Source organism: Hemiscyllium ocellatum, chromosome 30, assembly GCF_020745735.1.
Source record: "Hemiscyllium ocellatum isolate sHemOce1 chromosome 30, sHemOce1.pat.X.cur, whole genome shotgun sequence".
Lineage (NCBI taxonomy): Eukaryota > Metazoa > Chordata > Chondrichthyes > Orectolobiformes > Hemiscylliidae > Hemiscyllium > Hemiscyllium ocellatum.
Window position 1 is genome coordinate 28,855,255 of NC_083430.1, and position 26,730 is coordinate 28,881,984.

A 26,730-nucleotide genomic window follows, 5' to 3' on the forward strand; every position below is an offset into this window, starting at 1 on the left:
ACCAAATGTAAGTCTTAAAGATAGCACTAAAACCTTGAGTTAGGAAATTCCTGAGAGCTGTTCCTGCTTTGCTATCTCAGTTTTGATAGAAGCTCTGCACTTTGGCGAACAAGATTTCCACTTTCAAAATGAAGCTCCACAGATTTTACCAGACATGCGGCGGACTCTATCTAGCATCACATGATCTGAGATCAATAACAATGTTCCATCCATTTTGATATATGGTGACACAATGAGAATATCTTTGCTGCAATCACTGAGGCAATTGGGGAAATCAATGTTATAAATGCCATAATTATCCAAATGTTGCCACATGATTACCACTAAGGCAGAATGATGGCTCAATGGTTAGTACTACTGCCTCACGGCATCAGGGGCCTGGGTTCAATTCCAACCCCCAGGCAACTATCTGGTGTGAAATTTGCACATTCTCCCTGTGCTTGTGTGTGTTTCCTTTGAGTGCTCTAATTTCCTCCCACAGCACAAACCTGTGCAGGTTAGGTGAATTGGCCGTGCTAAATTGTCCATAATATACAAGAATATGTAGGTTAGGTGGATTAGTCATGGGAAATGCAGGGTTACAGCAAAAGGACAGGGGAGGTCAGTCTGGGTGGGATGCTTTTCAGAGGGAAAGTGTGGATGTGTTGGGCCGAATGGCCTGTTTCGACACTGTACGGATTCTATGAGAAAAAATTCTGATTAAACACTTTCACATTTATCATTACCTCCGGCAGAAAACTGAACAGAATCTACAAATTGAGCAGTCAGACTAGATAAGATTAGTGATTATTCTGGTGAAGTAACACAATTTTAGTACATAACAAGTGATAATTTCCCTGAAAAATGAAGCTTACTGTTCCCACAAGTAACATAAATTCTTCCCAATATGTTTACAAGTGACAGTAGTGATGCATAGACCTTTGCAATACCTTCGGACATCTGTTGTTACAATTTTTTTATTTCAGCCAAATAAATAGATCATAGAATCATAGATGGAGCATTTTCATTGCCAGCACTCCATGAGTATTGCAGAGGAAATGTCAAAATATGACACAAATTGTCAGATTCTTTCATTCTGTGTTGATAAAAGGAAGGGTATCAATTAATACAAATAATTTTCATTTTTTGTCTGTGTTTTAGATGCTTAAACCTTAACACACATATGATTTCATTGGATTCCATTAGCTTTATGCACATGAGTTTGAAGGTGCAAGGAAACATTTGAGATTTGACACAAAAATAATGAGATGGAGAACTGCCATTTAGTGGATTTTCTAATCATTTATGTAAATCATGAATAATGATCCTATAATTGATTCTCGTGAAACTCCATTTTCTAAATTTTCCTCGTCTGAGGTAATCTGTAAAGCAAATGCAAAATCCTGTAGATAATGAAAATCTGAAAGACAAACAGAAAATATTCAGCAGGCATCGTTTGTGGAGGATTAAAAAGAATTAAACAGGCTGAAATTTAATGCTAGAGCAGCTTGATAGAGTGCTTTTGGGAAAGAGAAAGGGCAGCCCCACCTGACAGATCTTGAACATATCCACCATTTTACATTTGTATTATCTTCAGTCAAAATTCTGTCTTGTGATCAGTTAAAATTATGTACTTGCTTAGATAAACTTGGTGCTTTATTTTCGGTATTTCCATTTCCTTTTCCACTTAATGGTATGTTTGCCCGACATCACCACAGCACACATTGTTAATCGTGTAGTGTTCAATCTCACTCCATTCTGTGGGATAGTAAGTGATACGAGATTAGATTAGATTACTTACAGTGTGGAAACAGGCCCTTCGGCCCAACAAGTCCACACCGACCCTTCAAAGAGCAACACACCCAGACCCATTCCCCTACATCTAACACTACGGGCAATTTAACTTGGCTAATTCACCTAACCTGCACAATTTTGGACTGTGGGAGGAAACCAGAGCACCCAGAGGAAACCCACGCAGACACGGGGAAAATGTGCAAACTCCACACAGATAATCACCTGAGGCGGGAATTGAACTGGGTCTCTGGCACTTTGAGGCAGCAGTGCTAACCACTGTGCCACCGTGCTGCCCACAGTTAGGGCGGTCCAGCTCCCATTTCAGTTTACAACCCTGAAAATGAAAAATATATGGTCTCTTACAACTGGCATACATGACAGGAGCAAGATACAGCAGTTGTACACCTAACAGGAGCGGTATACAACATTACACCTAACTTGAGAGTTGTGTGTGGGAGCTATACACAAGGTACATTGAACAAACCGACAGAAAGTATCAATCTACTCACCAGTTATTCTATTGGTTACTATTTTAGCAATAATCTTACTATATTCCATTGCTGAAGACTTGACTTCTTACAAATCAGAAACACATATGGCTAATTTTAGAATGATTCGCCCAAATTTTAGACAGACAGCCTGCTGTCTCTGGATTGGATTGACCTAAGGTCACAGAAGAGAAGGAAGAAAACATTTAAGGAAATTCTTCGAATGATGAGAAAGGTGAAAATTTGGGGAGGTTCAACTCTAAATTGCAATGATATTGAGGGTGAATGCTACTTAAGCTATGCAGGTTGATGTTAACGGTGCTTTCTGCTAGCCCTAGAACCAACATAATCTGCTTGTCTCCAAAATGTTGCCAGACCCAGCTGGAGAAAGACCCAATTCTACCTTCTAAGCAGCCTGAGAGAAGGAAGAGATGACTTCCCCTGCTCTGCAGAATTAGCTCAGGTGCCTCGCAAGCTTTTCAGAAAGTGATTGAGACACCAAACGAGAAAGCAAGATTCCATCAATGGAATCTTACGACACCTTCTTGTTCTCTGATTCAATAGGCTCTGCAGGCAACGTTCCCACCTGCCCACCAGCTCCTATGTGAATCATGTGCTAAAATGTTCTGCAATGTGTTCCCTAGAGTACTGGATAGAGAAACCCTCCTCACATTGATCCCATGTGCCAGAATGTTATCATGACTGAAATTAGAGCCGGAGGGGAATTTTGATTTGTTATTTTTCTCAATTTGGCAAATGCTTGATTCACTTTCTGGGCCTTTTATTTCTTTCATGTTTATTCCTTTAATTTTCAAGGGTTGCACAGTTTCAGCATTCTGTAGTTCTTGCTTCAGCACACTCAATGCACAAGGGTCAGACTGCACAAACAGCATTTCCAATAAGTTCGTCACTTGGCTTGTAGCATCCAACAAGGTCAGCTCACTATTCTGCAACCATGGGATTTATTTCAGCATAATAATCATAGTAACTGCTGAATTGTTGTAATTTCACTGCATCATTACTGTTATTATACTGACCCATTGACCTGAATGTTGGCTCCTCATGTTTATTCAATAACATCCCACATTGGAATGCTGAGTGGGATCTTCTCCCAGCTGGTGGAGAGCTTGGAAATAGCAAGGGCACTTCATTCGGCAGGATATTGGTGTACCTAAACCCTGCAACTTCTTACCTCTGCTAGAATCCACATCTGGGCATTAAAGCCATGTTTGGGGTTCCTCAATGAAGAGCTTATGTCTGAAATGTTGACTCTCTTGCTCCTCGGATGCTGCCTGACTGGCTGTGCTTTTCCAGTGTCACACTTTTTGACTCTGATCTCCAGCATCTGCAGTCCTCACTTTCTCCTAGTTCCTCCTCTACTGTCTACTGAGGCCCTTAACTAATCATATTAGAATCACCTCTGGGGCAGGAATCAAAGGCAAACAGGACCTGATCATGATTCTGGACACTGGAGAGGGAGTTGCCTTTTAGGAACCTGGGTAACCCTCCCGCCAGCATCATCTGACTTTGTGCAATGTCCTCTGTGACACTCAGAATCCAGGAATCCACTTCCAACAATAACCACAGCTTCTTTCATGTGTTGCTGAGCATAAGAAATACAGGCCTCTGATTGGCCAACGTTCTTGCGAGGTAGGACCTTCATTCTGTGATGTTGGTTCCAGGGATGGACCCACCAGTGATGCTGCCACTGCCTACCAGCTTGTGGTTTGCTGGGCCTTCCCTGGTAGAGACAGCAGGTATCTCTCACCAGCTCTCCATCTGGCAGACAAAATCCTTAACACCTCAACAAGATTCTGGTCAATGCCTCCGCCACTTCTGTTGTGCACACTACAAACTCCAATTCCCTTTGAAATTAATGTTTTTAAATGCATCATAAGGATGTATAATTTGTCTTACTGTTGCACAAATGACTGAACATTTTGCCAATTCTCATTATAAATACTTTGATGTAGCAAAATGCAATCTTGTTAATTTGGGGAGTTCTGGAGAAAGATATTTCAAAGAGAGAGGTTAGAATGTGGCATTTATGGCCACACAGAATAGATTGGGGTCAATAGCATCAATGTAGTTAAAGGGCAGTGAGATGGTTATATGGGGCTGAAATAAATAGCAAGTTCTGTTGGTAGGTAAGGTGAAGAAAGTTGTGAAGAGATTTTATGCGGCACATACACGAACTAAAATCTGATGGGCCAAAGCGTCTCTTTCTTTAATGTACATTCTATGTAATTTGCTGTGAAGGAATGTTCAGTGAGCTGAAGTATGGGTGTGCTGCCCACTGTAACATATAACAGTTCAGGGATTTCAAGAGCCTGTGGTTTCGAACCACCCTTAGCAACAACAAGTCTATATCTGTCAGGTTTCGTTTGTGACTAATGCTTTAGACAATTGACGAGCCCTCCCTCCAAATCGTTCCAGAAGTTTAAAATTGTGCAATGGTTTCGGGACTAATTAAGCAATCTTGGCACTTCATTGAAATATTAAGTTCCTATGGGAGGGCTCTGTTACCTGACTGTCAAAATTCTAGACAGAGATTTAAAGGGATATTTTTGACTCCTTTCAACAGTTATTTGATATCTTTGATCCCAGAATAACAGAAACAAAACTATTGTTTGAAGTCATTGGTGGGTTTATACAGGTATTATTCACTGTACCTCAGAGTTCCTCATCTTCACCAAGTTGCACTGAATAAATCAAAATGGCAACCTAGTGGAGGATGAGGGTAAAACTAAGACTAAGTTTCCTACTTTGTAACATTAAAAACAATTCTAAACAAAAATTAAGTGTAAAGCGCACTGGGACACCCTGAGATTGGAAAGGTAGTAAATAAACACAATTGTTTCTTTCCTGTCCAGACTTATTCTAAGATCATTCTTGAGAGTCTATTAGGGCCAGCTCAGAACACCAACAGCATAACTCTTAGGAGAAAGTGAGGATTGCCGATGCTGGAGATCAGAGTCAAAAAGTATGGCACTGAAAAAACACAGCAGGTCAGGCAGCATTAGAGGAGCAGGAGAGTTGAAGGGCTTATGCCTGAAATGCCAATTCTCCTGCTCCCCGGATACAGCATAACTCTTAGGTCAACTTGGCCAGCAGCTCTTTACCTTTATGTTTATGGTTGGGATTCTTTAACAAACACCAGTAAGAAGGAAACTAATTAACCATATTGCCCTCTTTATGAAATACCTCTCTAATACCACCTAGAGATTATATTTCCTACAGCGTGGAAACAGGCCCTTCAGCCCAAAAGGTCCACACCAACACTCTGAAGAGGAGCCCACACAGCACTATAGGCAATTTAACATGGCCAATTCACCTGCACATCTTTGGACTGTGGGAGGAAACCAGACCACCCAGAGGAAACCCACACTGACTGTTGCACAAGGCAGGAATTGAACCTAGGTCCCTGGTACTGTGAGGCAGCAGTGCTAACCACTGAGCCACCATGTCACCCCTTAATGATGCTTGGATCTATTTCTGCTGTATGATAATGTCCACATTAGTGTTGTAGGATGTCCTGAGATTGTAAAAGCCACTTTATCCATGTAAATCTTTCTTTCTGTTTCCTATGTAATATATTTATCTATTATAATGTCAGAATTTTAATTCAGAGCCAGCAACTAACGATAGGAAGTGAAGTCTGTGGACAGGAACTTTGTGGTGCAAAATGATTAATAATGAGGAGATATTTCCTTTTTACTTTCTGTTCATCTAATCATTGGGGGAAAAGCTGGAATCTTTTATTTAAGAGTTGGCACTTAGAAAAATGTAATGATCAAACCAAGTCAACATGGTTTTACAAAAAGGATATTTTGTGTTTGACACATTTAGATTTAGATTTAGATTTTTTTTGTCATGTGTACTCAAATGTTAATTGCAAGAGTACATTGAAAAGGGTATAACGTGGCCACTCATGGTGCCATTTTAGGTTCAAAATAACTACATACAAAATCTTAGTTACAGAAGTAGAAAAATAAAGAAATAGGTTGCAAAGTTCAGCACTACAGTCATATTTGTATAAAAGTGGAAAAATAAAGAAATAAAGTAAAAAAGTCTGCCATTACGGTCCTTTCTAAAGCCTGTGATTGCTCCAAGCTGGGCTTTCTCCAACACGGCTTACAGTCCCCTGTGCTGGGCTGAGACCTGCTTGTGTTCGACAGCCACCTTCACCACTGATCTCCATCGGACAAGTCAGGCTTCACCACCACTCACAAGGCTTTGGCCCCGATTGCTGCTTAACCACTGATTACCACTGCCACTATCCATCATGACCAACCATCATTGCTACCATCTTTCAGCACTGACTGCTGCCACCATCTCGTTGCTGACTGCCACTTCCACCATCCTTCACCACCAGCCACCACATCACTGGTGTTGCCATCCATGCTCACACTGAGCCCTAGTCGCTGCCATGCTCCATTGCCACGTTAGCTGCCTCTTGACCAACCATCAAAGTTCCCCAGTTGCCGCCGTTGCCATCTTCATAACCAAGCCCCTCGGACCAAAGAACGAAAGGAAAGAAAGAGAAAAAGCAAGAAAAGAAGAAAAAAGATGAAAGAAAGAAAGAAAGCGATTGGAGTGGATGAGTTAGATTAGATTAGATTACTTACAGTGTGGAAACAGGCCCCTCAGCCCAACAAGTCCACACAAGAAGCCCTACTCTGCCGTCATCTTGATATATGACAATTTATAATTTTACTTTTTGGAATTATAATTTAAGAGTGTACTATTGAGGATGTAACTGGCAGGTGGATAAAGGGTAAGTACCATGGATGTAGGACTGTATACTTTAATAACCATAAGGCATATGATAAGATGCCATAATAAGCTTAATGTGCAAGACAAGGACTCATGGAGCTGGAGGTAATAGATTAAGGCGTTTGGTATGCTTTCCTTTATCGGTCAGAGTATTGAGTACAAGAGTTGGGAGGTCATGTTGTGACTATACAGGACATTGGTTAGGTCACTGTTGGAATATTGTGTGCAATTCTGGTCTCCTTCCTATCGGAAAGATGTTATGAAACTTGAAAAGGGATCAGAAAAGATTTACAAGGATGTTGCCAGGGTTGGAGGACTTGAGCTATAGGGAGAGGCTTAACAGGCTGGGGCTGTTTTCCCTGGAGCGTCAGAGTCTGAGGGGTGACCTTATAGAGCTTTACAAAATTATTAGGGGCATGGATAGGGTAAATAGGCAAAGTCTTTTTCCTGGGATCGGGGAGTCCAGAAATGGAGGGCATAGGTTTAGAGTGAGAGGGGAAAGATATAAAAGAGACCGTAGGGGCAGCTTTTTCACACAGAGAGTGGTATGTGTATGGAATGAGCTGCCAGAGGAAGTGGTGGAGGCTAGTACAATTGCAACATTTAAGAGGCATTTGGATGGGTATATGAGTAGAAAGGGTTTGGAGGGATATGGGCCGGGTGCTGGCAGGTAGGACTAGTTTGGGTTGGGATATCTGGTTGGCATGGACGGGTTGGACTGAAGGGTCTGTTTCCATGCTGTACATCTCTATGACTATGACTTTATTAGCATGAATAGAGTATTTGTTAGTGAACAGCAAACAGAGAGTAGGGATAAATGAGGCATTTCCAAGTTAGCAGGCTGTAATTAGTGGAATGTCATATGCATAAATGCTGGAGCTTCAGCTATGTACCAGCTATGTGAGTGACTTAGATGAAGAAACTGAGAGCACTATATCCAGGTTTGTCAATGATACAAAACTGCAAACTTTGTGAAGTGCAAGCTGTCGGCAAGGCACGAGGAGGCTGCAAGGAAATGTATCGATGGAGTAGAAAATGGGATATTTACTTTGGCAATAAGAATAGAAATGAAAATTATTTTTACATGAGATATGTGGGTATCCTCCTATAGGGAAACAGAAAGTGAGCATGCATGTATAGCAAGAATTATAGAGCAAATGACATGTTAATTTTTATTGCAAGGGGTTTCAAGTACAAGAATAAGGCAAGCTTGTTTCAATTTAATTGGCCTCACGTAGGAAGCAGAGCTGGGCTACTGAGTACAAAATTGCCCTATCAACGAAGAAAGGTCAATTTACTTTATAGGTGTTACAGCACAGGTTCACTAGCTGAGATTCTGGAAATGACAGAGTTGTTCTATGATGAGGGGCTGAGTAAATTGGTTCTAAATTTAGAAGAATGAGAGCTAATTCCCATTGAACCAAACATGATTCTGAAGCGGTTTGGCAATGTAGACGCAGAGTGATTTTTTTTCCAGACACATTCCCTCAGAAATCGAGAACTGAGGGACTCAGCCTCAGGATAAAAGGGTTGATCATTTGGCACTGACATGAGGAGAAATTTGTTAACTCAGTGAATTGGGAGTCTTCGCAATCCTCTCCCCTAGACGGTTGTGGATGCTCCATCATTTAAATATTCAAGAATGCATGAGACAGATTTTTGGACTCTCAGAGAATCGAGGGATATAGTGAATGAATGAGAAAATAGATTTAATGCAGAAGATCAACCATAATTGTACAAATTGGAGGAAAATCTTGAGGAGCTGAGTGGGCTAATGCTGCTCCCTTTTCCTATGCTCTTGTGTCCCAGTATTGCTCAATGGCAAAAAAGAAATGTGAGTGAACTCGGATTTCGCCTTCCCTAACCTACAGACATTAAAAACATCATAACTTTCAAGATTCACAAAGTTAGCATAGGTCATGGATAGATCCTGTGATCTTGCTGCTACTTGTGCCATGTCGACTAGCAAACTTACAGTCTGTGCTGAGTTTCCTAGCATGAGGGCAGCTCTGATTTTAGCTTCAATACACAATTTCACTGCAAGAACAGTGAGTATCCGGTGAGTAGGTCACAGATAGACAATTCATCAATCACAAGTGCCCTGTTATATTTAACCCTTATCTTGTACTCTTTCAGAGAGGTTGAGGTCAGATTCTTGTAGTAGATTTGTTTTTTTGGGATTGATTGGTCTGTGAGTGTCACTTCACCAATACCATCTATTTATTTAAACTGTTCTTTCTGCTCCTTCAGCATTTGTAATATTTGCATTCATGTTGGTGAATGCAAATTTCACTGGATTTCTATGTGTAGTGAAAGCCAGAAAACTCTGTTTTGTAAATCAAACGTATGATCACTACTTGCAAATAGATCAACCGAGACCAGAATAATTTATATCACTTCCTTGCCATAAAAATACTTGCAATGTAAATACAGAGAATTTCCCAATTTTGGGAATCAGATCCCATCCTCAACTAGTGATCTTACAAGCATGTTAAATATTTACCATTGAATATCACCAAAAATAAGTTTTACACTGAAAAGTATATTTTCAAGAATTTTAAGCCTTTAATGACATAATTTTATTTTTTTAAAAAATCTCCCTGAACATATAAAGTTTACTTCAAAGGTTTCAAATTAAGGACCACATTTTCTCTTCGTGAAATGCTTCAAAAATAGGCAGACATCAGGAATCACAAAAGACCACTAATACTAACCCATCCTTTCTCTATATCAATTACCAAAGACACAAAGGCTGTTTCAAATGTAGCTGTTAGCGTATTGACATATCTAAATTGAAATCATGTTAGTAGACCTTTTATTGCATTACTTTTCTCAGCATGATGCATGGAGGGAACTCTACTGCCTGCTGCAAATTACTTTATATTTATCACAAAATAAAAGAACAAAAAATTAGAAGGTAAATGAAACATAATATTATGCAATGATTGGTGCTTGTGATGTTCCAGCAAATGTACTGTCATGATAACTCAAATTTTATACAGTGTACTTAATAGGGCAAACATCCCTAGGCAACTAACAGGGTTCAAATTGGACAAAATGTAAATCTAGGGCTAAGGAAAGAACAATTGATATGAAGCAGGAGAGATGGGCTCAGGGAATGAGCTGCAAAGGATAAATGAAGGAATATATACTAATGTTGGGATGAAGGGAGAAGGGATGCACCACAAAGAATATATCCAGTGTAACAATAGCTTTTGAAATGGCAGTGTTGGGCTGGGGAAGAACACAGAAAGAAGTGGAAGGCCATGACAACACTAGACACAAGGATAAGAATTTTAAATTGGAGCTGTTGGATGACCAGGAACCATTACAAGTAAGGACAGTGCTAATGATTAAGCAGATTTAGTATAGATTAGGAAACAGCCAAACATCGATGAGCTGAAGGAAAGGCTGTTCTGGAAAACGATTGGAATAACTGAGTCTGAAGATGATAAAGAGATTAGGTTTTCAACAGCAGAGGAGCTGAGATTGGCATTGAGATTCCAGAGGGTGAAATGGATAGCAATTTATTTTAGAGATGCTATAGGGTCTGATGCTTATCTTGAGGTCAATGAGAATGTCATGGTCTGGTTCAGACTATGGCATTTGTAATAAAGATTTCTGTTGTTTTCTCATTTGGAGAAGGATCGTTTATATTTTGTACCAATATCCAACAGCCTGGTAAGCAATGGTGCTGTAGGCAGGGGTTGCAAGTCTGATGGCTCCTACTTGGAGTTTCCTGATGAGTTTCTGGAGGTGAAAAAAAAATGATTTGACAAAGTGAGTGGGCAAGTGGATGGCAAAGATTTTGTGAGTTTTGAAGTAATAGTTCATGTGCATTCCACCAGGATTTTCTCTGGAATAGCGACACATTCTTAGGAGAAAGCAGCATTTTGCTTTTGGGACTAGTTGTGTCACATTCCTTGCTGCCTGGTAAGGATACTGGAAAATCTACCACCCACTGCTTCATTTCTTGCGTGCTTCATAAATTGCAATTTCATGTGCATGTGTATTTCTTTCTGAGTGTTCCTCTAATTGAGGAAATTAACAGCGGTTAGTAGTAAATAATAATGCAACTGATGCATGCATGACAAACATCAAGTTTTTTGGATTAGTGCCATCAGTGCTGATTTAGTATCATTGCTTTCTGATCTTGCGAAACAATATATTGATCCAGAATTTTCACTAGATTTATAGTTCTAAGTTTGAAGGAGGTTATCTCCTCATAACTTCAACTGTCTGAACATTGAACTATGTGCTTCTTCCAGGACTTTGAATGACCCCTAGAATGACGAAGTTACTTAGGACTATCTTTAAATAGATCTTGGATTTGAATCTTGTGACATCCCCAGTAGCATTCCTTTGCTTGAACTTTAAATTTGTGTTGCATCAATGATATTCAGCAAAATCACATGCACCTGCCAATCTTTTGGAGATGCCGGTGTTGGACTGGGGTGTACAAAGTTAAAAATCACATAACACCAGGTTATAGTCCAATTAAATCTGTTGGACCATAACCTGGTGTTGTGTGATTTTTAACCTGCCAATCTGGGTTTGTTAAATTGTCCAATATCAATAACACTGAATAGTTTAGATGCTTTTAAAGTTCAATTTTAATTCCACCCTCATAAGATTGATGTTGGTAGAATAATGACATTGTTAAGCAACAATAATTGTTACTCTAATTTATTCAAAAACTACAAAAATATTTCTGAATCAAAATCTGTAGTTTAGCAATAGGGATATTTACTGAAAATCTAGTTCATGTTGTGAATTGGAAACATTTCTACAATTTGGATCTTGCTGGTTTGCTGTTACTGTGAAATATTTAAGACTAGGAATTTTACATAGGTGTATTCCACAGATACGTAACAGAAGTAAAACCAAAGGAGGTACTAATATTCAACACTGCGAAGGCCATTTAGTTCTCTAACAGTTAATTGCTGAGACACAATTGTGTTTAATGAAGTAGTTATTAAAGAAGGGACTTTACACCAGATCCTCTGATCCGTTTTCTGTGAGAGGGCATTGGTCATGCAATTCAAAATCACACTGTTCTACCCATTAAAATCAATGTGTGGGAAGGTGTGGGCTGTTTATGTCTGTCATTGAGAGGTATGCCTTGTTGAAACTTCCCACTGATAGTGCAATCCTGGAATTTTATTGAATGAATTCACAGAATGTAGGCTTCAGAATTCATTGTGGTTGTAAATCACTCATAAAGCAGCAAACCATCTACCTGACAACTGTGTGACATGCTAGGCCATTTAAAACTATGGTTAAAGGTCAGAGAGTCACAGAATGGTGACAGCACAAAAGAAAGTCATTTGGCTGATCACAAACCTGACCAATTTTCTGCAATGTAACCCACCAAATCACACAGTCCCACTTCTCTCCCCAATACTATGATGTGGAGGTGGACTAGAGTGGGAAAAGTCAGAAATCTCATGACACCTAGTTATAGTCCACAGGTTTACACCCTGAAAGCTTGTGGTTTGAAATACACCTGTTGGGCTATAACCTGGTGTCATGTGATTTCTGACTTTGTCCTCCCTAATGCTGGCATACCTGTAATTTTTTCATGTGCTTATCCAACTCCCTTTTTTGACAATCGTGATTGAATTAGCCTACACACACACTTAATGCATTCCACATCCTAACCACTCACGATGTGAAAAGTGTTTCCTCATATTTCTGTTGATTATTTTGCTGAGCACTTTAGATTGGTGTCCCCTCATCACATCCGCCAATGAAAATTGTCTCTTTTTATCCCAATGGTTTTGAACACCTCAATCATATCTCCTCTCCAATTTTTCTTCTCCATGGAGAACAGTCTCAGCATTTCCAATTCACTCAGTTGAGGCTGTACTGAAGTTTTATTGGAAGTCAACACTATTGCCGTGGATCTGGAAATGCATGTAAATCTGTTGAGTAAGTTTGGCAGAATGCCTTTGGTAATGGCCATCGGTGAACGAGACGGGTTACTATAACCATCCTATATGGTAACTTTACGGTCGGCAATGTTGATCATAGCTTTATTTCAAATTTATTTAATTAACTGAATTTAAGTTCTCTGGTTGATGTAGCGGGATTTGAACTCATTCCCCAGATCATTGGAATTACGATTCCAGTAATGTAACTACAATGCAATCATTCCAGAATACCACGAGGTACTTTTGGATTCAATTCTCAAAAATGGTTTGCTTTATTTTGCTAATTGATTCATTATTGGATTGTTGAAGACTTGTAATAAACATTTGGTTTTCTGTGGAGAGTATTTTTTTTCTGTGTCTAATGTGAATCCCATCAATTGCCACAGTTGTGTATTTTTATTGATACATTTTTATATGGAACTGTAAATCAAATTTATACATGATCTTGTTGAATTTAACTGAAAATATGTACTTTAAAAAATTATGAAGTTGAAGACTGGGTCTTCAACTATGATGGTGTCTTCAATCAGATCGGTAGGATCACTTTAAATCTAGTGTAAAGATTTTAATTAATATTCCTCAGTTCGCACAAGTAAGTATTATAATGAAGGGTTCAGCTTTCAGATTATAAGAGATAAGGCTTGTTTATACTGCCCACAATTGGTTCTTCACTTGCATATCCATCACCTCTTTACCCACTTTTGCACCATTATCTTCAGAGTTTTTCACCGTTCTATTGAGGTTTTCATTTCCTCATCTACAAGCTTCCCCACTAGGTGAAAGCATGTGAAAACATAAGAATTGAAGCTACACAGAGCTTTGAAGAAATTTTAAGATTTGGGACTACTTTCATGAACATAACATGCTAAGGGAATGTTTGATGGAGACTATCAATAGTACAGAACAGTTTTACTAAGAATGAGTAAGATGACAAAGGATTGCCAATTTAAAGCGGTCACTAAATTAATGAAAATGAGATTGAGAGAAGTATATTTACATAGGGTAACATGGAATGCTTTGTTGCCAGAGGCTACAGAGAGAAAAAAAATTGCAATTCTTAAGGAAGAATTGGTCAAATTTCAAACATAAAAATAAGTATTAGGGTATGGAGGTGGAATCTGGATGAGCAATGGAGTGCCAGAGGAAAAAAACTGGCAGACATACAAGGGGCTAAATCCTGTGCCTTGTGTTATATGCAACTATGGATAATTAAGATAAAATTAAATCATATTGCCTAAAATAAATTACTTCAGTGGAAAGTATAATTATGTTTGATGTAAAGCTGATTTTGATCTAATGCTGCCAGATTTCTGTTGGGTGAGCTTCCTTAAAATTAGTCCCTCTCTGTTTGTGGTTTTTCTCAGCTATATTTAGTATTTGATATTTCCTTCATTTATTCCAGGGACAGGACGACTAAGAGTTAGTAAGTGGACTGGCAGAAAGTGAGTGTTGAGAGTGTGGTGCTGGGAAAGCACAGCAAGTCAGGCAGTATCTGAGGAGCAGGAGAATCAACGTTTTGAGCATAAGTCCTTTATCAGGAATGAAACTTGTGGACTGGGGGCCTGAGAGATAAACGGGAGTTGAGTGGGGCTGCGGACTGGGGGGGTGGGGAAGGTAGTTGAGAATGCAATAGGTAGATGAAGGTGGGGAAGAAGGTGATAGGTTGGAGAGGAGGGTGGAGTGGATAGATGGGAAAGATGATGGGCAGGTCAAGAGGACAGTGTCGAGTTGGAGGCTTGGGACTGGGATATGGTGGGTGGAAGGGAAATGAGGAAACTGATGAAATCCACATTATTTCGGTTGGGTTGCAATGTCCCAAGGCAGAAGATGAGGCTTTCTTCCTCCAGGTGTTGGGTGCAGTCTATATGTCCACCTGGATCCTCAATGCTGTTAATCAGATACTCTGATTAAATAAGCTAAGGCCATTAAAAAATGTGCCTTTAGACAAGAATAAACCAGTTGTAAAAATGACCCAACTGTCATTTGTCTCAGTAAACTATTGTAAAATCCCAAATGTCTATCATGTTAAAGCAGAAAAGAAACTTATTTGCATGTCTAAGTTTGCAAGAAGAAAGAATCCCTCTCCCCCAACTGAATTGCATGTTTTATGGTAAGAACATGCCCTTTTGAATCAAGCTTATGTACCTCATACTTATTAACTGAATGCAGTTGTCTTACCACAGAAGAATTTGGTACAATGTAGGGCAGTACCAAAAGGAATATATTGTGTTGATTCAGGCTCAGGAATGAAACCATTATCTCTGAAAGATCAAAGCTTTGTAGATCGCATGCATGTAGCAAAATTCTGAGGGTATTTCATATTTTTCTTTAGAAGCTAGATTGGTGGACAAGATAGTTGATCGAAGCTTGAGAAAACAAAATGTTGGAGAGCAGCAAGGAGCCCTGTAATTAAAATGTCACTGAGGGGTGTGACAGGGCTTAATTATGGTGTCATTTTTATAAAATGGTGTGCAGAATGGATAACATTGAAATAGGGAAAGTTATCATCATGGGAAACATTTGTGCCTTTGAAGCCAATGTTGACAAATTACATTACATTAAAAAATATTTTTTTGTATGGCAGATAGCATTTTATAGCAACATGTTTCACATTTGTTAATTATTTCTTCATTTCTTAAAATTGTTGAAGTTCTCTGTCCTCACTTTTCTTCAGATCTTTTATTGCACATCTTGATCCGTTCTTAGTTCTTAAGTCAGTCTTCTTGAAAGTTAAATGTTTTGACCACGTCTTTGCTCCTGACATAACCAATAGGCTGAATGATACATTGCCACCTTGTCTTATGTATTCCTCTTGCTTTAGTGTTGGAAGGACACGTTCATCATTTCACTGGTCCCTTTGTAATAACTTTTTCCATGGAGTCTGGGTACACTGATCATGCTTTGGATCCAGTAGCCGACTCAAATTTCTGTGATTTGAGGCTTCTTTTCTCATTATTACTGATACCATCTGTCATGTAACTTGCAGTGTCCCAAGGCTCAAACCCACTCTTGAAATGTATGTTAAGAAGTAGGAAAAATACCCTTCTTCAAGCTGATCTCCCACCATGGCTCTTCCCTTAAGTAATTGTTCCCTGTATTTTTCACCTCATTTTCAAAAGCCATTTTAGTTCTATCTCAGTGACATCAGGTTGCTCGTTTTTCACTGAAATCCTATTTTTTTTTTCAGTTTGAGGCCTGTGATGGTTCTTCACAATGAAGCAGTTAATTTCCAACGACATTCTGTCAGTAACGAGGATGAAGCTTGGAAAAACTACCTGGAGAATCCACTAACTGCAGCAACAAAGGCCATGATGAGCATCAATGGTGATGATGAGAGTGTAGCTGCTTTGAGCTTCCTCTATGACTATTATAAGGTATTTGATTTGTTTAAAAAGTAAGTGATTGAAGGAAAAATTTATTTTGTATAAAACAGCTTTTACCTCAGTTAGAAAATCTTAATTAAAGCATCTTAGTGCTATTTATACAGCATCAAACTTTCAATGATATCAGAATGACTAACCTGACATGATGCAAATGTGAATAAGCTCCCTATTTGTGTCATTCTATATATATTCAAAAGTCATTGCTACACAACCTCCTGACTAAAAGGCTACGCCAGTCCAAGCAGTGAATCCTAATACTATGGCACCATAATTATCCAGAGGCCTATGAATCCCCAGCCATTATACAAGACAGTTACTTTGGGATAGTGTTGAAGGTAGATTTGAGGTAGAAATTAGCATATTCTGAATGGAACAGTAGAGCAGGCCCAAAGAGGTATATCTCCTACTCTTGCTCGGTTTTTGGAGGTTCTCTCATGTTTAAATATTCCTCGACTTATTTGCAGGAAACGTGGTGTCCACAAAATTGCTCACTTTATCTGGAAGTGAATTTTAAATTAGACTGGGAATTTAACTTATCTTGTCAGCATTTCAATGTTCCAAAACCAATAAAAACAAATGCTAAGAAAACTTTCATTGTCTCATTTAATAGTCAAATTGAGACAATGGTGGTCAAAATGTTTTCCAGCTTTCCAAGAATTAAGTAGTATCATAGGCCCTACAGGTTAAACATTCCTCTGATATATACTCCCCTATGAAACTAAACATTGTCTTTTATTATAACACTTTACCTAAAATATCTAAACTGACAGATTAACTGTTTTTAATTTTGTTGTTCTTGGTCTGAAAATCCTTTCAGTTGGCAAAAGTCAACATAGTTAGAAATTATCTTTTTTTGTGCTGCTTCTTTCATGGTACTGTACAACTCATCATTAATAAATTTCACACCACAACCAGCCACCCATTTTCCTTTTGTTTTTGCTATGTTTAGATGGTAGGAGAACACATGACAAATTTATCTGGAAAATCCAATATGGTTGAGTGTGAACTTCATGAAGTCTCATTGCATCAGGTCAGCGATGAACAAGGAAACTTCCTGCTGATTATCACATACTATCTTCCCTTAGTTAACGAATCAATACTCCTCAACATTGAACAGGTCTTGGAGGAAACCCTGATGGTGGCAAAGGCTTAGAATGAACTCTGGGTAGGAGACTTCCATGTTCGTCACAAGGAGTGGCTCAGCAGTGGCATTACTGATCAAGCTTGTTAGACCCTAATGGATATAACTGCTAGACTGAATCTGAAGCTAGCTACAAGAACGCTAGCAAAAAGGGAAAAATTTGCTTGACTTCATCCTCACCAATCTGTCTGCCACAGATGCATCTGTTCTTGACAGTACTGTTAAGAGTGACCAGTCCTAGTGGAAATGTAATCCCATATTCATACTGAGAATCTTACATGATTTTGTGTAGCACTGTCAATGTGCTAAATAAAATGGAGTTTGAAAAAATCTAACAGCTCAAGACTGGCCATTATGAGGTACTACTAGGGCCAAATACAGCAGAAAATTGTATTCCAACAGTCTAGAAACTCACAGCCTAGCATATCCCCAATTCTACAAATACTATCACACCAAGTTATTTGACAAGGTCCCTCATGGTAGGCTGGTCAAGATGTTTAAGTCATATGGAATCCATGGTGAGTAGATAAATTGGATACAAAATTGGCTTGGTCAGAGAAGGCAGAAGGTGGTTGTGGAGGGGTGTTTTTCTGATTGGAAGTCTGTGACCAATAGTGTTCCGAAAGGATCAGTGCTGGGACATCTGTGTTTGTAATTTATATAAATAAATTGGATGAAAATATAACTAATCTTGTTAGTACATTTGCAGATAACATGAGAATTGGTAGAGTTGTGGATAATGAGGAAGGTTGTCAAATGATACAGCAGAATATGGATCAGTTGGAAAGTTGGGCAGAGAAATAGCAGATATAGTTTAATCTTGACAAATAGGAACCTTGATAAATTTGGGAGGTCAAATGCAAAAAGAAAGCAAATGGCAGTACCCTTAGGAGCATTTATACACAAAGATCATAGTTCCTTGGAAGTGGTAATACAAATGGTGAAGGTGGTAAAGAAGGCAAATGCTTGCCTTCATTGGTTGGAGCATTGAATATAAAAATTGGCAAGTTAGTTGCACCTGTACAAAGCTTTAGTTAGGCCACATTTGGAATATTGTGCGCAGTTCTGGTTTTCACACTGTAGCAAAGATGTGGAGGCTTTGGGAGGGTACAAAAGAGGTTTACCAGGTTGATGCCAGGATTCAGAGTATATTAGCGATAACAAGAGGTTGGACAAATTGGATTGTTTTCGTTAGAGCATTGAAAGTGTACAATAGCAGGTCAGAGGCAAGGAATCTGACAATAGTAAGTTACTTCCTGACTCCCCAAAGCCCATTGCCATCTACAAGCCAGAAGTCAGGAATGTGATGGAATACTCTCCACTTGATCGGGTGTGTATAGCTCCAACAACACACAAGATACTTTACACCATCCAGAACAAACCAGTTCTTAATTTGCACCACATCCACAAACATTCATTTCTTCCACATCGATGTTCAGTAGCAGCAGTGTATACTCTACAAGATGCACTGCCGAAATTCACCAAGACTTCTTAGACAGCACCTTCCAAACCTACGATGCCATCCATCCAGAAGAACAGAACAACAGATACAAGGGAATCCCATCACCTACAAGCTCCCTTGCAAGGTACTCACCATCCACTCCTTGACATATATGTGTGTTGGTTCACTGTCATTGTGTCAAAATCCTATACATGTCCTTCCTAATGGTATTGTGGGTTTACATACACCAATGAATGGCAGCAATTCAGTAAGGCAGCTCACCACCAACTTCTCAAAGGTAATGAGGAATGAACAATAAATATTGGCTTAGCCAGCATTCCCACATTTCATGAATGTATTAAAATAAGGTTGAAGATTTGAGATGCCATGGTCAGGAAAAACGTTTTATGCCAAATAAGATTTTGCTTAATTTAAGATACAGTTCATACATTCATTTGTCCCATTAATGGTTGGCACTGGAGCAAAAAAAAAGGACAAACCTCTAATTCATAGGATGGGCAAGGCTCAATTGGAGCACAAAATATGAAGAAACTTCTCATTCATAAGATGGGCAAGACTAAAGTGGAGTATAAAATACCGTTCTGGACTGGTTGGGCTGAATGGCTGTTTCTGTGCTTTAGTGATAAGTTTCAGCATGTTATGATCCACTGAGAAATTCATTGTGACATCAACAGCCTACATAAATGAAACCTTGGGCTGCTACATGACTATTTGCTCCCCGTACTCCAGGACAGAGACATGTGAATGTGAGGAAGCAAAAAGAGGCTTTTTCTTATGTCTCTGAGGTGTGTAATTGAACTTGCAATTGGAAATAATGAGACCAGTATAAAATGTGTTTCAAAATTCGAGAAACACACACATCACTGTTATCTCATTCTCAAATGTCAGATAAGATCTAGTTACTCAGCTTACAACAAGTCATATGAACAAGCTAATGAATTATCTGACATATTTGTTATTCTACAATTGCTATCAGCAAATCAAGCCAAATCCTGTTGACTGAGTTTGTTTTGAATCTCAACAGTTTATGAATTTTCTGTGTCCTTTATTTAAATGTGTGATGTTATTTCTTTTAAAGGTCCCAAAGCAGGAAAGACTTATTCTGCCTGGTAAAGTGCCTCGCCCATGTGAATCGAATTTAGTAAAAAGGTACGAGATATTTTTAGATTTTGATGGCCACGTCACATTTTGCTCATTTTTTTAAAAAAAGAAGAAAATGCTGAACTGAATATCCCTTTGGACAAACATTTGTTTCAACTTACCACCTCAAGTGGCCTTTGATTACTGAGCCAGGGTCTTCTCACATTTTCAAAGACTCCCCTCTCTAAGTTTCAGAATAGAGAAAATGTCACTTCCCAAACATTGCTTAAATGTGGCAATGTGTCATTTCTTTTTCTCTTCCCTAATTAGAACATAATTGCATATGGCAGACTGCACAACCACATCACAAATATTCCCAGTGGGAGTCCTAGTCCATGTTAGCATTTGACTGGCAAACTGCTGATGGGAAACAATTCCCAAGAGACAGACCAGTGGCTACTATAATATTGTGTGTAAGTGGGTGGAGCAAGGTTGTTATCTAGTCCTAGGAATGGTGGTGTCAGGTGGGTTAGTGGCCCAGTTTAGTTTCATAGAGCATGCTCCTTCTGTCTCCACAAATTTAATGCCAATCTCCCCTTTAGGTTTATCTTGTTATCATTTATGTACTATTCTAAAATGATAGTTTGAGGATTCCATGCAAGCTTCATTAAAGAAAGTGAGAACAAAAGCCATCAGCAGCCTCTGTTCCTCTTAGAAAGAAAGCCAAAGCTGCCTCCCCATACAGGCCAGTGTCAAACTGTTGCAGTTTATTTGCAAATCTAAAGATGGACTTCAGCCAGATGCTTTGGCCATTTATTGAAAATAATCAAGTTAAAATCAGGATCAATGCAAATGTAACAGAGGATTAATGGGTCAATTAACTGTGAGTATGCCTGGTAAACACCAGCATGTGAGGTTAATCTGCTCTTAGAATGGAAGGAGTCTGATGAATTAGCTCCTCAGTGATTAACTGATCTGCTCCCTAACTGGAAGTCAACTGAGGATACAAACTAAGATTCACTGTCTTCCACATTGAAGTGGATACTTGAAGTTGAAAGCCATCCAGGAAATGAAAAATCTAATAAAATGAGAGGAAAGACTAGACTGTGTCTTTTTCACAAGTTCATTTCTTTTCTACAGGAGTAACACTGGAAATGGATTTGAATTCGATGACATGACGTCTCTGGATTGTTCTATTCAAAGTATGAAACTTTTGCCTGAAGATATCATGATGTCAACAGAGTACCCCAATCCAGACAAAAGATCCCACCGGCTCCAGTCAGATTCGATCTTTACAGCTTCTAAATCTCAGCCACTGTTGGATAACTATACCAGTATTCCCATGGACCTATATGACTGCAATCTAATTGATTCATTTGATAATATTTTAATGACTCAGCTACCACAAAGGTGGGCTCCTGAGAACAATTTCAAAGATACATTTAAAGACATGTCACCTGAGGTAGGTTTAATGGAAATAGCAGTCCAAATATTTCCTAAAGTAAATCGTTATGAAAATGACTCAAATTGAACAATGTTGTAATATGTGTTAAGACCCAAGTGACTAATTATATCAATTATTGTGTATCAATGGGTTGGGTGATAAAGCAGTTGTATAATTCAGGTTCAGGCCTGTGTTTCTACTCTTGACATGATTTTAATCTTGATTTGGTAACTGTGAGGGGATATAACAGTCAAGGTCATTAATCTTCAGAATGGAGAAAATGTTCACACACACTACTCCTGATGGTTGTCTAGAATGTACTTTGACAGGAGCGCTGAAGTGAATCATCAGGCAGCTTTCAGCTAAGTGATGATGAAGTATGAAGAAACATATTGTCTGACAAAATAGCTTCAAAGAAAAGATTAAAATAAAAGATTACACTTACGGAATTAAGTAAGAAAGCAGACGTGGAGCACTATCGTTGTATTGCTGTAGTGAAGGAGGGACAGACAAGGAAGTTGATGGTAGCAGAAGAGGTTTGAATGATTCTGGAGTTTTGCTTGATCATCTTTTCAGTCCAATGAGGTATTTATGCAGAAATAATGTCTATCCAAATCTACCTTGTGAAATTATAGCCAATGGTAATGAATCAGTCCTGACTATAAAGCTCGCAGGAAGTGACCAACTCGAATTATTTAACTAACACTGAAGACAGAAATTAGAATAAAGTTGAAGGTTTAGCTACTCGATTGCCAATAATAGATTTTGAAGAAACTTTAATTTTTGAATCTGAATGTAGCAAAAAGGGAATCTGCTACACGGCTGAATAAGAATTTGAAAGCTGTCTTTATGAACTGAAGTTACTTTTTTTCTATCAATGCTAATTAATTTATTCAGCTATATAGCTCCTATCCCTTAGTATTTAACTCTCATTGGTATTAAAGTGCTCTTAATTGGTTTTAGACATTTTTATAAAACAGAATCTAAATCACAGTTAAAGCATTCAAGGCTCCAACATGCAAACTAATCACTTGTTCAGGTTTTCAACACATTGATGCTGATGTGTGATCTAATCAGAGCCACTGTGTTTTGATGCTAAGCAAGACGGTCTGTAATTTCAACCACTACATCAGGAAAAAGTTTCACTGAGGCATGAAGGGATTATTTTACCATTTTAATGTCAACAACTCTTAGGCTATCAACATCCTAGGGCTCCCATTGGCCAGAAACTGAACTAGCCTAATAAATACTTTATCTACAAGTGCAGGCCAAAGGCAAGGAATCCTGCAGAACGAAACTCCCCTCTTGAATCCTTAAAGACCGTCCACCATTTACAAGGCACAAGTCGAGAGTATGATAGAATACTGTCCACTTGCCTGGATGAGTGCAGCTTCAACAACACTCAGTTTCATACCATATCCATAAACATTCACTCCTTCCAACACTGATACATAATAGTAACAGCAGTGTGCACTATTAACAAGATACTAAGCAGAAATTTACCAAGGTTCCTAAGACAGCATCTCCTAACTCAACTCCATTACCATCTAAAAGAACTAGTTCCTCAGATAAATGGGAACACCACCAAGCATCTCACCATTCTAACGTGGAAGTATATCGCTGTTGCTTCAGTGCTACTGTTTCAATATCTGGAACTCCCTGCCTAACAGCTTTCCGGGTTTACCTGCAGCACATGGATTGTAGCAGTTCAAGAAGACAGCTCACTGTCACCTTGTCAAGGGGAACTAGGGATGGGCAATAAACATTGGACTGGGCATCAACAAAGCCAAAAGTGTGGTGCTGGAAAAGCATAGCAGGTCAGCCAGCATCCGAGGAGCAGGAAAATTGATAATTTGGACATAAGCCCTTCATCAGGGATTCATGAAGGGCTTATGCCCAAAACATTGATTCTCCTGCTCCTCAGATGCTGCCTGACCTGCTGTGTTTTTCTAGCACCACACCTTTGACTCTGATCTCCAGCAGCTGCTGTCCTCACTTGCTCCTAGGCAACAAAGCCCACATTCCATGAATGAATAATAAAACTAATTATTTATGGGGTTATATTTTTTGAGCTCTCTTCATGTGTTATCACAGTTGTGTTGGGAGGCAGAACTATAATAATAAAACCTGAAATTTTCTTCCACAACATCTCACTTCCAACGAGGAACACGAGATACTAATGAGGAGTCAGAACCCTAGCAAACTGCTTCACTTCATCCTAAATGAGACCTGTGGTAACATTTGGTTTGTTGCCCCTGGATCAAATAATTCAATGCAGCCTTTTGAATGAATCTAGGCTATTCCTAATTTGGTTGCTTCACTTACACACTGCTCAGTGGCAATATTTATAGCATAGTTTGATGTTTAACAATGGAGCTATCTCCATAACTGCACTGCCACAGAATTTAATCCTCAACCAAAATCAGCTATATTCCAAAACACGATTTTTACTTAATTTAGGAACATGATTTTCTCAATGGATAAGCTTACTGGCCTTCTATGAAATGAGCAATCTATGAAATGCTGGGAAAAGCTTCTTCTATGTTTAAATCTACCTGCTGCACATTGACAAAAGATAATATAAGGTTTTTTGGCTCAATTGCACTGCACATAGACCGATTTTACTAAAATGAAGAGAAAGGCCTGAAACAGGAACCTTGAAGAAATAATACAAATGTAACTAACTGAACAATCTTTTCCATTTTGTTATCTAGGCCTTCCTCAATGATTTGATAAAACCACCCTGTGTTGAGGAAAATGTTACACCTGATAAACTGAGGTAGGTATACCCACCAGAATTTGTACCATGAGGTAAAGTAATTTACAGAATTGCATTTTCCAATTTTTTAATGAAAACACAACACTTAAGGTGTGATGAAAAGACACAAAATTTATGTTTAAATCCACTTGAGACCATATTTTCATAAGCACAAAGTATTTTTATGATACAAATGATGCTCTCATTTAAAAAAAACTGATATTACAAACAGAACGCTGAATCTACTTCAGTTTCATACTGTGTAGAATCCCCTCTAATTACAGAAAAGATCCAGGAAGCAATTTCTCGCACAAAATGGAAAATAACCTAAATAACATATGTAACATATCTATCAGAATTGATATGGAAATTCAGTTAAATTCAAGACAAGATGCTAATAAAAAATGAATCTTAATCCTTCTTTTGGGATTAATTTTTTATTTACAAGCAAAATATATGACAATTCTGGGCATAGTTTAACTGGGACTAATTGGAGTTGACATAATTTCCTCAATGGAAACTGTAGAGTACAATTTAAAAATATCAACAATGATTAGTAAAGGTTTCTCATTTTCTAAGTTTCTACATCACAGATGTATAATCATAAGTCTGCTTTTTTTTGAGAAAATGCGATGGAGACATTATTCTGATTTTGTGTTGTCAGACAGAAATTCAGCATTGAAGCTTACAGAAAGAATGAGGTCATTCAACTCCTCAGACTTTTGCTGACACATATTTAAATTGTCAAAAGGTTACCCACGCATTGCCAGATTTAGATTAGATTAGATTACTTACAGTGTGGAAACAGGCCCTTCGGCCCAACAAGTCCACACCGACCTTCCGAAGAGCAACTCACCCAGACCCACATTTCTCCTTCACCTAACACTACGGGCAATTTAGCCTGGCCAATGCACATTTTGGACTGTGGGAGGAAACTGGAGCAAACCCACACAGACAATGTGCAAACTCCAAACAGACAGTTGCCTGAGGCAGGAATTGAATCCGGATCTCTGGTGCTGTGAGCCACCATGCTGCCCATGAATGTAAATGTTCTGATGTAAAATGCAGTAGCCACAGCAGGAAGGAAGGATAAATTTGGAAAATTAGCTCTAATTTGTTCTAAGAAAAAGCAAAATATTCAGCATTAGTGTATTCAGACTTTCTTCCTTCATTTTTTAAGAGTGGATTTTGAATATATGCTTGAAGCACCTAAATCTGTCAACCAGAGACCAGGAGAGGAATCGATGGGTTACCTCAACAAGGGACAGTTTTACCCCATCACTTTGAAAGCTATGCACAGTGACAAGTGTCTGCAATCATCCTCAACCAAAGTTCGAGTAAGATATTTTGGATTTCTCACCTCAGCTTCATTAATGTAGACTTCCTTTTACACAGTTAACGAGATTTGCTGCTCAGTTGATGTGCTTTCTTACCCACTTGATCTTCTAGCAATATTTTAAATTGGTGATATGTTTTGTTAACATGGACACCAGATGTGTTGTTTGAAATAGAGCCTGTCGTGCTGAACTTGCTAATATGTTCTCCTCGGCCATTTCCATCCTTTAATTGCAGACTACAAACTAGAAGAAATGGGTCTCTCATCAGTGAGTGTTAAAATAGACACACCATCACCCTGAGTTTCAGGAATGTGTGGTTTAGATGTATATCCATATCAAAGGTATGGTCTCATGGGGAAGGAAAAGTTTACCAAACCTTGATACTTGCTGGCAAATCTAGAATGTTATGTTACACGTAAGAACCCTCCCCACCTCCACCAAGTACGTCTTCAGGATTAATTGCAAACAGGCAGGTTAAGTGCTTCTCCATCTATCAAGTGCCACATCTGGTGCTGTCAGTCATTCAGAGACTGGTGAATATTGCGAGTTGCAGAGGATTGTTGAAATAACTCTACAGAGGTCGGTATCCCGCCACCAAGTCACCCTTTATTTACACATGGAGTGTCTGTGATGCTGATCCAGCTCCCTTAGAGCCAGCTGTCAGAGTGATCAGGATGTCTGACAATCCTATTCTTGTCGGTCAGTCAGGGGTCCCTGATTGGGGCTGTTAGTCTGGTCCAATCAGGGAATTCAGATTCTATGAGGGTCCACCTGTCTCATCTATTACAATCACTGCACTTGGCAGAGGCCTAGGCTGCTCAGCCCTGAAGACCAGGACTGGAGAGAAGTAAGTGCTTTATTTTGGGGGAAGTCACAGAGTGAGAAATGCAGGAGAGAATGTTAAGAGTCAAGAGTGTGGAATTTTACAATCAGCCTCTGCTCCATTCATGCTCCCAACTATTCCCAGACTGGGGCAAATGTAATCCCTCCACTCTAATTTATCAGGCTGGTGTCCACCAGGAAGGCAGTCATTTCTCTCACCTCCCAGGATGCCAGGTAATTGTCAGAGTGTGAGAAAGTGAGATATATCAGAAGACAATAACTAAGAGCCAGGTTCTAGGGCCCTTGGGGCACATAGTGCTGGGGTTGTGTGGT

General features: G+C 39.0%; 1 protein-coding gene across 3 annotated transcripts in view; it reads left to right on the top strand.

Moving 5' to 3' along the window:
* The window catches only part of LOC132829878 (grainyhead-like protein 3 homolog), a 98,171-nt gene that overhangs the window by 20,862 nt on the left and 50,579 nt on the right, over positions 1-26,730 (top strand). For 2 of the 3 annotated variants that reach the window (XM_060847277.1, XM_060847278.1), the window contains exons 2-7: positions 16,158-16,344; positions 17,303-17,383; positions 20,035-20,105; positions 21,177-21,498; positions 24,195-24,259; positions 25,419-25,575. In XM_060847277.1, the coding sequence (XP_060703260.1) occupies positions 16,158-16,344; positions 17,303-17,383; positions 20,035-20,105; positions 21,177-21,498; positions 24,195-24,259; positions 25,419-25,575 (883 nt within the window). The remainder of the gene's footprint in view (positions 1-16,157; positions 16,345-17,302; positions 17,384-20,034; positions 20,106-21,176; positions 21,499-24,194; positions 24,260-25,418; positions 25,576-26,730) is intronic. The other variant, XM_060847279.1, reaches the window with a different exon arrangement.